Raw genomic sequence first — 16,574 nt, 5'->3', positions numbered from 1 at the left:
TACCTCTCTTTAGTACAGTCTTTTCTTCCTCATGTCCCTTCAACACCATAACTGACTACAGAGATCAGTTCCTTTCTAGACATGCTGTTTGTTTCTTCTAGACTTTCTCTCCTTTAATTGCTCAGCTTGTGGGTGACTCGAGGATTAAGACTTGGTATTCTTACCCAAGCATGATTTGGCTAGTTGTATTTCCTGTCTTTTATTTTGGCAATTTGGCCTACCTTTACCATTTATTTGAGGATTCTATTCTGTAATGATTCAGGTCAGCTGTGAGCCCAGGTCAGCCTTGCTTCTCTTGAACCCTCCAAGCACGATCGCTGACGAGGAAGGCCCGGGCATAAGGGCAGGTTCGGGCAGGGGCGGGCGGCCTGCCCTGAACCTGCGGCCGTTGCTGAGACTGCCGCGTTCTAGACCCCAGCACCCGAGCCGGACCTAAACTGGGCCTTGCCCCATTCTTTTAAGGAGGGGATGCTAGGCAGTATTGCCATAGCATTTGCCTAGAAGTGTGTGTATTAATCTGCTTAAGCTGCCATACCAAAGTACCAGAGGAAGTAGGTGGCTTAAACTACAGAAATCTATTTCTCACAATTATATAGGCTGGAAGTCCCAAGATCAGGGTTCGGCAGGGTTGAGTTTCTGGTGAGGCTCCCTTCCTAGTTTGCAGATGGCCGCCTTCTCAAGTCCTCACGTGATTTTTTTCCCTCTGTGCTCCCACAAAGAGGTGGAGGGGTTGGAAGGAGCTCTCTCTTCCTCCTCATAGAGCCACCGATCCCATCTAACTTTAATTACCTCACTTAAGTTCCCATCTCCAAATACCCTCCCATTGAGTTTTAGGGCTTAGACATACAAAATTTGGGAGGAACACAAACCTTCAATGCATAAAAAGCATGTAAACTTTTTCTTAGTGGGATTGGAGAAGAATTACTTAGAGTTGCTGAACTGTCTTTCCCCTAGGAGTGTGTCACTTTAAAGTCCAAGGTTGTGGAATAAATATTGTTACAATATGGAAGATGTAAATGTATTTCATTGATGACTATGGAGGACTTATGTCTATTTGTGTATGACTTGGTTACAGTTCCTTTTCTTGACATTTCCTTTTAAATACCTAGGATCCAGCTTTTTTCCCCCTAGTGCTCCTGACATTTCATTTTTTCCTGTAAACTTTACAGTTCAAACTGAATGAAGCTTGCCTGTGCTTTTGTATAAGATCTTAGGGACACATTTGTTACATTTTATAGAGGATAAAAAGCTTGCTTAACTGGCACAGACATACATCTTTCTTGGTTTAGTATTTTGTGGTATTTATTACTGCCATTGCATAAACATCTGAAGACTACAAAAAAAAAAGTGATTATGTATCAGCTATCTAGTTGAGTCTTACAATTGTATATTTATGACTTAATAAAATTTAAGTTCTGTAAATTCACTTTTGCAATAGTATACTAGAATTTCAAATGAAAGTTGAAATAAGTATTTCAGCTGGTATTCTAATAGGCATTTTACAGTTTTATCAGATTATTTAAATTCCCACCAGCTTCCTAAGTGTTTAGTAGCTTCCTACACATGTAAGAAATTAATAGGAAGTTTTAAGGCAGCAAACGTTAGTAATCTGAAGAAAGTAAGTTACCACTTTCTGTGTTCTGTGTTGTAAATGAATTTGAGTTTTTTCATACTCATGGGTACACCTATATGGCCAGTTTCATATTCTACTTTATATAACTAAACTGTGGTTTGACTTTATTGTTCGAAAGCTTCTTAATCTATTTCCCTGTCCTTTTAATGAATCTTCAACTATTTAATCCCCTAAGATATTACCTTATCTTTTTTCTCTTTTCATGAAAATTAGAAATATTTGAGACTGAAGCTACTTTAAGTGAGGAAATATCAGTTAAATTAGAAGAATTTAGTGTACCTATTTTAGAAAACTCCCCAAATTTTTAGAAAGGTTTATCTTAAATTTATTTTGAAAGTTTCTATTTATCGTCTAATGCCTAATCTACATCAGATATCTATGCAGGAATTAAATAATTGAAATAACCTTAAAAGTCAAGTGGAATACAAAACAACATACTTAAATACTGAAATATATTTTTTAATCTGTAAACATTTGTTTTTCTTTATGATGCATAAAATATTCCTTTCAGTTTAAGCCTTGGATGAAAATGTTATAGACTATATCACTACTATCTGCTTTACAATGAAGTAATATTTATATTTTCAAAGTAAGTTTCAGAATTATTAACTTTTTGAGATAAAGGATTTATAATATCAGAAGATAAATCACTGAGATGGTGCTAATGAAAACCAAAAATATTTAAGTACAGTATTCTGAAATACCTCTTACTCCATGTGGTAAAGATTTATAATGGTAGTGGTACACATCTGGGCCAAGGCAATCTGTGTTTACTTACTCAACACATTTATTCAAAAATATAAAATTGGTCATTTCTAGAACTTTCCACTGAAATTTGGTATATCCTTGTGTTTTAAGCACTATTTAAATTTATATTGACAAAGGTGTGTGTGTGTGTGATGAGTGATTGTTTTGGTGTCTGGTTTAATTTTCTAAAATTGTATGTTTTGGACATGAAAAACATCAAAATTTTTGGATTAAATGGAATGTTAAAATTTCTTTAGGATTTTCCTGCATCTGCTCTGATAACTAAGGATCTGCCATAGCTATCCATAAAATTTTTGTGTTAGTCTCTTTAAGATTGTAGTGGGACTTATCCAAAACGAGGTCAGATTATATGTGTGTGTTTGTGTATTCCAAATGTTGTAAGGTCTCAGAATAATTGGTTCTGTCTTCTTTCTTTCTTCCTTTTTTAACTGTTGTAAAATATCTTCATTTCATTTGTTTTGTACTAGTAAGTTATTCCCCTTAAATTAAAATTTGGACGTACCAGAAATAAAATTTTTGTGTTAAAGTCAGTTTCAGGCTACCTTGCAGTTATTTTCAGTTTAGACATAAAAATAGATTTCTTGTAGTACAGCATAAAACTCAGCATCTCATTAGGTATAGATTTTCATGTGGAGGATGGTTTCTTGAAATAGGCTTTTTGCCTTACCTTTTTCCATCTTTCAGGCATTGAAAAGAACACTTTGGTCTTTCAACTCAGTGGTACTTTATAATACACTGTTCTTCCTATCACTGTAAAAAATTGGTGCATGGGTAAAAATATCTTTTTTATATCGCAAATAAAGTGAGCTTGTTATAGTCCCCTCTCTTCATTTTCAGGAAGAGGCAGAAATCCAGGCAGAACTTGAACGTTTGGAAAGAGTCAGGAATCTTCACATTCGAGAGCTCAAAAGAATAAATAATGAAGATAATTCACAGTAAGTCATTATTTGTATTTCACAGTCTTACATGGTAAAAGTTTTTTCTTCCCTTGGAGAGCATGAACACAGTATTTCCTTGTTGGGGGTGCTTTTCATCATAGACTGGAAGTCCACAGCTCAGAAGGCCTTGTCTCATCTGGTCTCTGGCCACCTCACAACGCCCTCTCTCTCATCCTCCCCTCACTTCCATGTCACAGACATACTGGCCCCTTTGAACTTGTCTAGCACTTTACCACCTCAGGTCTTTTGTGCCTGCTATTTCCTCTGCCTGAAATGTTCCTCCTCTAAATTCCGAGTGGCTTATTTCTTATTTTTACTCCAAGTGGTCATTAGAGAGGCTGTCCCTAGGCCACCCTGTCAAAAATAGCAGTCCTTGCTGCATTCCATTCCCTGTCCCAGGAGCCTTACCTTACTTTATTTTTTCATAGCATTTATCACTATCTGGTATTAGATTTCTTTTTTTTTTTTTCACTTATTTTATTGGTTTCCTCCCACTAGAATGTAAGCTACATGAGAGCAGGGACTTAGTTTTGTTCTTGCTCTATCCCCAGAACCTAGATCAGTGCCTGGCACGTGACTGAATACCGAAGTTAATATTATAGTATTGAAGGAGAAATTATTTCAGCTAGAGAGATTTCAGTAAGCCATGTGTCCAGCTTTATGTAGAAACTGGAGAAGAAATAGAAAAGTCGTTTAAGTTATAGTCTCTGTACTTAATCCCTAGTTATCAAAATGAGAGCCATAGATATTAAATACTGAAGGAATTCAAAGAAGAGAAATTATCTGGACTGGTGGGAGCTTTATGAAGAAAGTGGAAATTAAGCAAGGCACCACTTGGCTTTAGTAGTGCAAAGTAGAGGAGAGGAGGGATGTCTTTTTTATACTTTCCCTCTAAGACTTACATAGTTTAAATCTTCATGACCTAATATGAGTATCAGAATTGGCAGTGACCTATTTCTGCTGTGAAATATAAATATCTTGCCTAAAAGAAGTCCTGTTCACAATCATCTGTATGAACACAGTTCATTCCAGTTTATAAAGTCAGCGAAATAATATAGTTATGGAATATCCTTAATTGTACCAGATGAAAACTCTAATAAAGCATGTAAGACAAAACTAATTTATGATTGGCTTTTCTGAAAGTTAAGTCCAAACTTGTTTGTGGACATAACTTGGTCCACTTGATGAAAATTAAATGAATTATTACAGTTTTATAACTTGCTTTAAAACTAAGCAGAAATCTTTTATGTACAAGTTTTCAAGGAAAGCTTAAATTATCAAAGCTGCAATGATTTTGAATAGAATATAATGTATTTGCATGAAGAATTATAGAGCTGCATTGACTTTTTTTTTTTTTTTTCAATTTCAAGAGTGCACATTTTGGAACCACATTTTTCTGCTAAACCCTGCTGTATATTAGCTGTTGACCTTGGACTAGTTACTTAACCTTTCTGTGCTGTAGTGACCTCATGTGTAAAATAGAGATAGTAGCAGGGCCTACTTCAAAGGGTTGGTTAAGAACTAAAAGGAAATACATGTGAGTGCTTATTTAATGTATAGCAGGTGCAGTAAATAACTAAATAGTAATAGCAGTATTGTCTGTGGTTAAATTTTTTTTAAACCTTTCCTTTTTAAATTGGGAACTAAAATTTTATTTATAGAAGGCAGAGATCATAAAATTTAATCATGGATGAAAACCAATTTATAAGTATAATTATTTTTAATCATGTCAGTACTGTAAAACTTCATTAACTGTGACTCCCAACATAAAAGTATATTTTTCTAAGGGAAGTAATTCCTGTGACTAAGTACAGGATTTCATAAAGCTGTTGGTGATACAATAGTTGATAGCTCTTTATCACAGTGCTATCATTGGTCATTGAACCTGAATATTTAGCTATAAATGTTAAGCTTTGTGAACACCAAAGCATTGAGATGGGTGACAGTCATGCAGGTAGAGAAAGAAAAGAAGTATGGAACGGAATTCAAAATTAGCTGAAACAGAAATAGCTAGGAGTAAAATAAGACAGTGGAACTTTATTGTGGAAGAAAGCTTTTAGTGTGTGTTTTCATGTGCTGAGTGTTTTTTTCCTCATCCTTAAGGTTCAAAGATCATCCGACGTTAAATGAGAGATATTTATTACTTCATCTGCTTGGTAGAGGTGGCTTTAGTGAAGTATATAAGGTAATGTACTTTTTTTTTCTGTTCTTCACACTAATACAGCAAAGGTAGAGAAGTACTTGGTTAAGAAGTACTTGTCTTTTTATTGATTTTATGATTTTTTTCTTTGGACTGGTTTTATGTCCTGCCTCTCTTTACAAAAAGAGGGTCTGTGGTGGCTTAGGTTGTTGTCTTATCTCAAGAGTCTAAAAACTATCTTTGTGCCTTCGAAGTCCCTTTGATACCTGGTACCTGTTTACCACTAGTGAGTCCGATACAAATAATAACAGCTGTTAGCATCAAGATAGGCAGGTAGCCATTTAGTAATGGTACATTTATGAAAAGGTGGTGTCCCTTAATTTAAACATGTGTCACAAGTCTCACATGTCCTGAGTTTACCCAAATTTCTACCTATTTTAAGGTCAGTGTTTCTCAAATATGTATGAGTAAATGTAGATTTTTACTCATCATGTTTAATGCTTTATACCTTTTTTTCAGTTTCTGCCCAACCTTTAAATATTTTAGTTCCTCATCATTCTTATTCTCCTTTGCAAATATATCCCTCCCCATGCACTGAGTTACCATCTGTTTGATTTCACTCCCAGATAGAGATACACAGGTACCTAGATATCTACCCCACACTTCCCTTCTGAGCTTCATACCTGTTGGTTTACATGACTGAGTCTGTTTGCCTCACATGGATGTTTCATGAGTACTATAAACACATCTGAAATAGAAATTATCTTCCTCTTCTCCAAAGCCCCTTATTCTGACACCACTCCCTACTTTAATACACAGCGCTGCCATTTATCTCTCCATTCCCTTCAGTGAAAAACTTAAAAGCCATCCTTCACTCCACCTTTCCCTTAACCCCTTTCCCCAACACATAAACCAGTCCCTGGTGCCTGCTGTTATCAATGTCATTAAGCTCTCCTAAGTCCCGCAATGACCCTTCTCCTATCTCTTTTAGCTCAAGGCCTCATCATCTCTTGTTTGCATCGCACTGCCTGATCACCTTTTTTAGGCATTGGGTTTCTCCAGTTCATTTATGTTTGCTGCAGCCTAGGGTGACCTTTTTATAAAATGCAGTCTGATCATCTCACTCCCTTGTTTATAAGCCCCAGTGGCTTCGTATTTGCTCTTAGGATACAGTCATGTTGAAGGTCATACTCTCACCTTAAACTTCAGTTCCTGTAGAAGGCTTCCCTTTGAGTCTGCGTTGTATAGGCTCCTTGTGACACTTTGTGCTTCATTATGTTTTAGTATAGTCAGTGGTTCAGACCTTGGGTTCTGAAGCCAGATAGACTGGATTTGAATCCTGATTCTGACTATTTACTAAATGTAAATTTGGGCTTATTGCTTACCATCCTCTACCTCACTGTCTTCATCTTGCAATAACAGTAGCTACATCACAGGATCATTGCAGTGATGAAATGAGTATCACAGGTAAAATCACATAAAACATTGGTGTGGAGTAAATGTAAGCTCGTCAGATTACTATTAGACGTCTTCTCTGTTCAGTGGGACAAGAACTATGTCTTTTTGGTTTATAGAAAACAACCTGTGTATCTATCTAGTTCTGACTCTGGGGAAAATTATGGGATTTGGATTCAGGGAACTTCAGTTCTGATCATCTGACAGTTGAACTATTTTTTGGTTTTGTTTTGTTAACTTAGACAAGTATTTAGTGTCATAGGCCTCATCTTCCTCATTCATCAAGACTGATCTCTGAGCTCTCTTCCAATTCCTATTTCTCTGACTCTAAAGATAGTTCATCCTGAAGCATTTAATGGTTGAGCAGTCTTACTCAGGCTGTAAGGTAGAGAATATCCTGACAGCTCACTGTGGATCTAAGAACCACCAGAAGTACAGTTGGCCAGCACTGGCTCAGCCTGAAAGTTGCATAGCTACTGAGACTATGGCTAGCTTTCACAACGGCCTTCTGCCGCTGCCCAACAGTATTTCAGCTGTTGTTTAGCCCCACAGATAGTGGTTAAAAGGAGCTTTTCTTTTTGAAGACTTTTATAGAAATTAGAAGATGCAGATTGTGGGGAGCCTAATGATTTGAACTTTCAGTACTAACTTAAATACTAATGACAGCTCTGTCCAATCTCTTCAAAGCCCTTTCATGGTTGCCAGTTCCACTGGGAAACAAAGCAGCAGGTTGTCAAAGAACAGACTTTTATCTATACCACAGTAGGAAATATTGAATCAGTTGCTCTGTGATTACCATGTTAGCTTTATGGGAGGGTGTACCATACTCTCTTAAACTTGGGAGAAAGATGATTGTATTATTATAATCAATATACACTGACGATAACCTTATTTGTAGTATACTTAGGCTTTTATTTTCTTCTCTTATCTTTTGTTATGAGTGCCTTGAATTTTATCCTTTATGCTTTCTTGCTTTAAATACACAGATATGTTTTACCCCCTTTAATTCTCTCAACAACCCAAACTATAAATGAGACCAAGGCGGAGAAGAGGGTATTAGCACAAAGTCATGCAGCTAAAAGGTCCGCTCCAAAGTAAATATTCTTAATTACTGTATCCCATATTATTTTTGATTTCATGCTTTTATAATTTTGTGACAAGCAGTTTACCCCTACTGCTATTTTAAGGTTAAATTGATGGGGGTAGGGGGGACTCGGGCCTTCTTCCTAATAAATATAGAAGCTTTCAGTGTTAAAGGAGTACCTTTGTGTGTAAGTCACAGTGGAACCTAAATTATTAAATCTTTCTTCAATGATACTGTTTTTTAAAAACATTTATAAGTCACCTAAAGTCTTAAAAGAATACTGTTCTTGTATTTTAGAAATAGGCTGGTAATTTGAATAAAACAGTATAAGACGTTTTTTGAGAAGAGTTTAAGGAATTATTACTAAAATAGTTCGGTGTGATAATTACATATGGTTATGTTTATGTTTGAACAGTTTCATAATAAAAGTTTAGAATCTTTTAAAAATAATTAGGAAATTGTTAAGAACTTTTAATTTTCAAACAAATTGGGGGAAAAAAGTGGAGTTGCTAGGTAAAGATAGAGAAGAGGCTTTGCTTTGTTCAGCCCACCAAAAAAAGCATTACAGCCATCTGTTTTCCTGGCCTCTTACTGCTACTGCCAGTGCAGAGGAGCGGGTCCATATTAAAAACAAATGATAGCTTTATTGTTTTATCTTGATTCAATATATTGGCATTTATGAAACTTGAATATGAACATTCACTTTAAGGCTTTCTCTGATTTAGCACCATGTAATTTGTCTTATTTCTGATACTATATGTGCCACTGAACTATATAGTCTTAGCAGAGATGACTACCAAGAACTGTAATATATATTCTAATTTCATATAGCAAAGATTAGCACCAAAAAAAAAAAAAATCTCTTCAGCTTTGGTCCAAACTCTTCTGTTCTTGAATCCTAGGCTTTTGACCTTTATGAACAAAGATACGCTGCTGTGAAGATCCATCAGCTCAATAAAAGCTGGAGGGATGAGAAGAAGGAAAACTACCACAAGTAAATATTAACACTTTATGACTTTTTTTTAAATCAATTTTGTAAGTGTATGTAATGGTCATGGAGAATTAATACACGTTCTCTTCTCCTAGACATGCCTGCAGAGAGTATAGAATACACAAAGAACTGGATCACCCCAGAATAGTTAAACTCTATGATTATTTCTCCTTGGATACAGATACGTAAGCAAATATTAAAGGATTTACTTTTTAAGAAAAGACATGTTGGCTTTTGCTTCTCCTTTCTGTAGTGATAATATAACCTCTTCATTTGTCCATTGTGATTCTGAATTATTGGATAATATTTTATGTCTAATTTTTTTTCTTTTCCATTGTAGGTTTTGTACAGTGTTAGAATACTGTGAAGGCAATGACTTGGATTTCTATCTGAAGCAACATAAATTAATGTCAGAGAAAGAAGCTAGGTCTATTGTAATGCAAATTGTCAATGCACTAAGATATCTCAATGAAATCAAACCCCCTATTATACATTATGATCTTAAGCCAGGTAAGTAATAAAATGTATCTAATTTTAAGCTATAGAGTGTAGTTTTTAAAAGTCATTAAGTTTTTGAGTTCTGTGTTTAAAAGTCAGTGGAATAGTAGAATTTAAAATATTTTTATTATATCACTACATTTAAAAATCATATCTTAAATATATTTTTTAATTACATTAAAATTTTTACATATGTATTTTATTAAACATATCATTTCCCCAAAATCAGCTTTAGTAGTAAAGATAAGTCTTTCATCTATGTATCATTAAAAGAACTTTATACTTTATTTTTAGGGAACATTCTTCTGGTAGATGGAACAGCATGTGGAGAAATCAAAATCACTGATTTTGGTCTGTCCAAGATTATGGATGACGATAGCTATGGTGTAGATGGAATGGATCTAACTTCCCAGGGGGCAGGCACTTACTGGTAAGTGCATTTTGAAAAACACTAAATTATCTAGATAAGTGCCCAATCTTTTTATAAGAGTTTATATTTTCATGTACCTTTGCAATTGGTGTGGTGAGGGTACTGAGGTGAAATCTCTGAGTTGAGAGGGAGACTACTGTCATCCAGTCCTCTTTCTCATCTGGGCTTAACTGTAAATATGAGCAACCTGGAGAAAGAAAATCTTGGCATTAGCAGATGACTTCATTACCTCCCAGCCAGAAACTCCTAACATGGAGAATTCATGAGTCTTCTTCTATAATGTTACGGTGATGTTTATCATTAAAAATATTTAATATAATACAACATCATCAAGTCCTCTCTGTAGAGGTTTTTAATTTACAGTTTTTTGTTGGAGATGGCTGTTTTGTTGATCATAGATGAGGAAGAAATATGGCATAATCTTGGTCCTTGGACTTATATCTAAAGTCATTAAGAGTTCTGAGAGTTATCTGTGAATCTAGGGTTCTATCTAGATTTATAAGTCTAAATGAATGTCATGCCCTTAGGGTACCTAGGTGTTGACAAAAATTACTTCAGTGAGAATTTTCAAACTTAACCAAATATGCCCAAGTGGAGAACATAGGTGATAAAGTTTCAAAACAAATTTAGTTTTCAGAATAAATTAGTTTAGCAAAAGGAATGCAATCTTAATTGGAAGGAAGGTAACTGTAATCACCTTCATTGAGCAGGATGGTGACTACAAACATAATTGTGACATTAGGTTTTCTGTAACAGTCTTCACTATTAGCCTGGCCAGTAATAACCAGTTCCATAAAATGCCACAGGTCTGAATGGACTTTACTTTTCAAAACAGGGATGAGTCATGGCCATGTATTCTTTTAAAGCCATTTTAGTATTTCAAATTCTGCATGTGGCATTTTTTTAGGAATATGAATTACATCATGGATTTTTTTCATTATTAATTTTAACTAGTAGCTAGTCAGTATCCTCAATCAGTAGCCTCTAGACTTTCCTCTTTTAGCAACAAGTCTCCTTTTTTCCACAACAAACAAAATCTTAGAATCCTAATAAACAAAGAAACAGTTCTTGGTAGAAACCTGTATTCTGTGGACAACAGCTTGGAAACCATGCTGTAAGTAATAGATCATCCTTCCTCTGCAGAGACTCCCACTGTACCTTCTCACTCTGGCTGCCCTACTATAGGGCAGGGCAAGGAAATTTTCCTGACAGATGGGCATGAGACACGGAAACTATGTTTAGGATGCTGTGCAGGAAGGAGATATGTCATGGCATTTCCATCTAGTAACCTGGAATTATACTTCTCATAGAAACAGTGTTCTAAAAAGTAATGGTTAGTTTTCTAGTCATAGTTTTTTAGCTATGTATTTGGTAAACTGGATGTCTTGTACAGACTTTTAGAATTCACAGATTGCCTTTCATCCCCCCAAAAGCTTAAACTGTTTTCAGTATAACTTAGAAGACAGTGAGTTTTGTCTCTCCCTGACAGGTCTCAAATGTAGTCATCCACTAAATCCTGGTGGTCATTTTTCCTGGATAGCTTTCGTATCTATTCCTACGCTCTTCTCCTTGCTGATAGCCTTCTACCTTGAGAGATGGTATAGCATAGTGTTTAACAGCCATTCTTGTTTTCTATATGTTTAGCAAGAGAATTGCCTACAGTTTGAATATTGGTGAAGGGGAAGAGGAAAAGATTACTTCTGTTAATAATAGAATATTGCCATTTCTAATGACAGTTTTTCATTCCTGTAGATAAATCCATATACAGTTGAGCCTTGAATGATGCAGGGGTTAGGGGCACCAACCCTCTGCACAGTCAAAAATCTGAGTATAGCTTAGAGTTGCTCTTCCTGTATGTGGTTCCTCTGCATCCACAGTTCAACCATGGATTGTATAGTGCTATATAGTATTTGCTATTGAAAAAAATCCTCATGTGAGTGGAACCATGAGGTTCAAACCCGTATTGTTCCAAGGTCAACTGTATTATTACATACTTTATCACAAAGTTGTATGTTTTGGCTCTAGAGTCAAATGATATAGGGGTGTAAATGCTTTAAAAGTTAGGACTTTCATGAGTGACAAATGCTGGAGAGGGTGTGGAGAAAGGGGAAAGCTTTCTACACTGCTGGTGGGAATGTAGTTTAGTGCAGCATTATGGAAAACAGTATGGAGATTCCTCAAAAGACTAAAAATGGACTTACCATATGACCCAGCAATCCCGCTTCTGGGTGTATATCCGGAAGGAACTCTAATGTGAAAAGATACATGCACCCCAGTGTTCATAGCAGCACTATTTACAATAGCCAAGACATGTGGACATTTAACTTGCTTCCATCGACAGATGACTGAATAAAGATGTGGTATATATATGCAATGGAATACTGCTCAGCCATAAAAAAGAATAAAATGCCATTTGCAGCAACATGGATGGACCTGGAGATTATCATACTAAGTGAACTAAGCCAGAAAGAGAAAGAAAAATACCATATGATATCACCCATATGTGGGATCTTTAAAAGGGGGGGGGGGCACTCTATGAACTCATCTACAAAACAGAAACAGACACCCAGACTTCATAAACAATCTTACGGTTACCAGGGAAAGAGGGTGGGAAGGGATAAATTTGGGAGTTTGAGATTTATAAATGTTAGCTACGATATATGAAAATAATTTTTTTTAAAAGTTCCTTCTGTATAGCACAAGGAACTATGTTCAATATCTCATGATAACCTTTAATGAAAATGAATATGTGCATGTATATGCATGACTGGGACATTGTGCTATACACCAGAAATTGACACTTGAAATACAGCCAATTACAATTTAAAAATAAATAGAAGTTAGGACTTTCATCAGTGAAATCACTCATAGTTTCTGTATGGATAAAATGAGTGTTCTAAGATTTTGCATTTATAAGGTTTTAAGTTATAAATTGTTAATAGTACCTTTTCCTTTTTTTCTCTCTCCCCCCACACACAAAAAACAAAACCCTAGGTATTTACCTCCTGAGTGTTTTGTAGTTGGAAAGGAACCACCAAAGATTTCCAACAAGGTTGATGTTTGGTCAGTCGGAGTCATCTTTTTTCAGTGTCTTTATGGTAGAAAGGTAAGTTAAAGTATACCAGATTCACCTGTATAGAGATCAGTTGAATTTTCCCATATTAAAGTTTCGTTAACTTGAAGTCAATTTAGATCCTTCCAAGGAGTGCCAGTCCTCTTCTCTATATCTACTGTTACCCAAGAATTCCAAGAATGGAGACTTGGTTGAGGGAAAAACCAAAACAAACAAAACATTTATTTGGAGTCAGGAGCAGCCTGGGAAGTAGAAATCCAGGAAAGCAGGGGAACTCTGAAACTGCAAGGTTGCAGCTGGCAGCTGCTAGCAGATACGGTTTTGAAAACAGCTAGATGTGTCCTTGACTTTGATACAGTTTAGAAAGTTCAGGTTTTCTGTGATGCCACTTCTGTAGTGGCCTCCCAGCTCCATGTTGGATGCCTAAACCATAATTACTCCATTTAGATTTTTCAAATGATCTTACATATATCATCACTTCCTAAAATTTGCACGGATCAGAATTATTTTAATGTCACAACAGCTTATCTGGCCTCATTTTTGCCTTTTTTTTTTTTTTTAATTTAAGGAATAGAAGTATCTAATGTGTTAATGGTGCTAAATAACATTTTTATTCTGTTTGTTAGGGATAATGGAGTCAAACACTTCAGTAGCCTCTGTTTAAACTTAGTCCCAGTTTTTTCCAAACCTCTGTTTATGTTGAAGTCAGAACTACAAGTGACTGTAGATATTCTCAAATCTTTATCCCATTCAATCCGTTTCTCAGTGTGAGTAGAGAGGTTTAATGAACTTGTTTAGGAAGTCACTGCATGTTAGTACCAAAGCCAGAGCTATTTCATGTAAGTTAGTGTGTCATGCTCAGAGTATTTTATTCTTTGGCCTTTTCATAGACATTTCCACTACTGCTTCCTCTCTTCTCTGATCAAACTTAAAACTTTATTCTCAATGTTTGAAAATTAAGTTTCTTTTTGTAAGTTTTTTTTGTTTTGTTTTGTTTTTTTACTTAATTGCAATAGTATTACTTTCTATTGCTTATTCAGTGTTTTGGCTATGTTGAGGATTGATTACATAGAAATACAGCTGTAACTGATAGCAGGCCAAGAAAGTCTATGAGAATGCATCCCAACTTCCAAATAACTGAAGAAAAGATACTTTAGAACACAGATCATTTATATCTTGGGGATTAACTGATAATATTTGTTTAAATATTTTTGTGAGATTAAAATATTGAGAAAATTTTTTTTTTTAAAGCCATTTGGTCACAATCAATCTCAACAAGACATTCTTCAAGAAAATACAATATTAAAAGCCACAGAAGTCCAGTTCCCTGTAAAACCAGTTGTAAGCAGTGAAGCAAAGGTATGAAATTTATGTAAATAGGTACTTACTCTGTTTTAAACACAATTTATGAAATATATTTTACAGAATTTACGTAAAGTAAAAGGAATTGCAGCCACAAGAAAATCTGTCCTGTGGGGGCTGGTGATTACTCTGGAGAAGAGTTGCGTAGGCCTTTGGTTGTGACTGTTTTATCTTTTAAGGACCCAAGTATGGTCCCTGTTTCTTTTTTTTAACAAACCAGGCAATGGAGAACATAATCTATGATTACGTTTACATAAAGCTCAAAACAAGCAAAACTCAACTGTGGTGTTCAGAGTCAGGATAGTGGTTACCCCAGCAGATTAGAAGCAGATCCAGTGCCTAAAATGGGGCATGAAGAGTCCTTAGGAGGTTCTGATAAAGTTCTTGATCTGGTTGCCACTTACTTAAATACTCACTTTGTCCTGTACGCTCTATGCTCAGTAGGAAAAATACATTATGGCCAAAAATGGCATCATACTCTCTGACCGCACTGACAGTAAAGTGGAGTAAGGGTGAGAGGAGTGTTTTACAAAAGAAAAATTCCAGGAAGAGAAGTCTCCAGAATACTGTAAGGAGAAATGCAGCAGTGTACATTCAACAGTTATAGGCACACCTCAGAGAGGTTGTGGGTTCAGTTCCAGACCACCGCAGTAAAGCAAAATACTGTCAGAAGGCAAGTCACATGGAATTTTTGGTTTCTAGGTATGTTTAAAAGTTATTTTTACACTATAATGTTAGTCTACTAAGTGTGTAATAGCATTATGTCTTTAAAAACGTACATACCTTAATAAAGAATACTTTCTTGCTAAAAACTGCTAACCATCATCTGAACCTTCAGCCAGTAGTAATCTTTGTTGGTGAAAGGTCTTGCCTTACTGTTGATGGCCGCTGAATGGTCAATGTGGTGGTTGCTGAGGCAATTTCTTAAAATAAGACAACAGTGAAGTTTGCTGCATCAGTAGACTTTTTCCTTTCATGAACAGTTTCTCTGTTACATACAGCGCTATTTCACAGCATTTTTCCCATAGTAGAATTTTCAAAATTTGAAGTGAGTCATCTCAAACCCTGCCTTGCCACTGCTTTAGCAGCTAAGCTTATGTAATATTCTAAATCCTTTGTTGTCATTTCAACAGTTAAGTTTGCAGTCTTATATGGGCAGAATTCATGATGTCCCAAAACAATTACAATATTAAAAGATCACTGATCATCTTAACAAATATAGTAAGAGTGAAAAGTTTGAGATATTTCGATAATTGCCAAAATGTGACACACAGACACAAAGCAAATGCTGTTGGAAAAATGGTGCTGATAAACTTGCTTGATGCAGGGTTGCCACAAACATTCAATTTGTAAAAAAGCAAGAACAAAAATGATTTATCCACAAAGCACAGTAAAGCAAAGTGCACTGAAATGAAGAGTGCCTATTGGAAGTCCTAGCCAAAACATTAGGCAAGAAAAAGAAATAAAATGATATTAACTGTAAATAGTGACAGTTTTACTTCTTCCTTTCTAATCTGGATGCCTTTTATCAAAGACATTACCAAAAAAATAAATAAATAAAATTCAGTAAAGTTGCAGGATACAAAATCAGTGCAACACATTTGTGTATTTCTGTACACTAATAGTAAGTTATCAGAGAAATTAAGAAAATAATCCCATTTACAGTTGCATCAAAAAGAATAAAAGACCTTAGGAATAAATTTAACCAAGCAGATAAAAAACATTTGTAGACTGAAAACTAAGACTGATGAAAGAAACTGAAGAAGGCACAAATAAGTGGAAAAGTTCTCTATTTTCATGGATTGGAAGAATTAACATTGTCAAAATTTTCATACTACTAAAAGCAATAATATACAGATTCAGCACAATTCCTATCAAAATTCTAAAGGCATTTTTCATAGAAACAGAGGAGACAATCCTAAAATTTGTATAGAATCACACAAGACCCAAACATAGTCAAAGCTATCTTAAGAAAGAACAACAAAGCTGAAGGACTCATGCTGTAATTTCAAAACTATATAATCAAATCAATATGGTATTGGCAGAAAAACAAACACATAGGTCAGTGGAACAGAATAGCCCAGGAAAAAGCCCATACACACGTGGTCAATTAATTTATGGCAGAGAAGCCAAGAATATACAATGCGAAAGGACGGTCTTGTCAACAAATGGTTTTGGGAAAACTTAGCCATATGCACAAGA

At 35.4% G+C, this 16,574-nt stretch overlaps 1 protein-coding gene across 2 annotated transcripts in view; it reads left to right on the top strand.

Annotated features, from left to right (window-relative positions):
• TLK1 (tousled like kinase 1) overlaps nt 1-16,574 on the top strand; it is a 126,451-nt gene that overhangs the window by 104,913 nt on the left and 4,964 nt on the right. The window contains exons 13-20 of one of the 2 annotated variants that reach the window (XM_074363876.1): nt 3,239-3,336; nt 5,443-5,524; nt 8,921-9,012; nt 9,105-9,194; nt 9,350-9,519; nt 9,802-9,937; nt 12,932-13,043; nt 14,262-14,369. In XM_074363876.1, the coding sequence (XP_074219977.1) occupies nt 3,239-3,336; nt 5,443-5,524; nt 8,921-9,012; nt 9,105-9,194; nt 9,350-9,519; nt 9,802-9,937; nt 12,932-13,043; nt 14,262-14,369 (888 nt within the window). The remainder of the gene's footprint in view (nt 1-3,238; nt 3,337-5,442; nt 5,525-8,920; nt 9,013-9,104; nt 9,195-9,349; nt 9,520-9,801; nt 9,938-12,931; nt 13,044-14,261; nt 14,370-16,574) is intronic. The other variant, XM_074363877.1, reaches the window with a different exon arrangement.

Source organism: Camelus bactrianus, chromosome 5 (assembly GCF_048773025.1).
Source record: "Camelus bactrianus isolate YW-2024 breed Bactrian camel chromosome 5, ASM4877302v1, whole genome shotgun sequence".
NCBI lineage: Eukaryota > Metazoa > Chordata > Mammalia > Artiodactyla > Camelidae > Camelus > Camelus bactrianus.
Note: the sequence above shows the minus strand (reverse complement) of the source record. Positions and strands in the feature narration are given on the sequence as shown.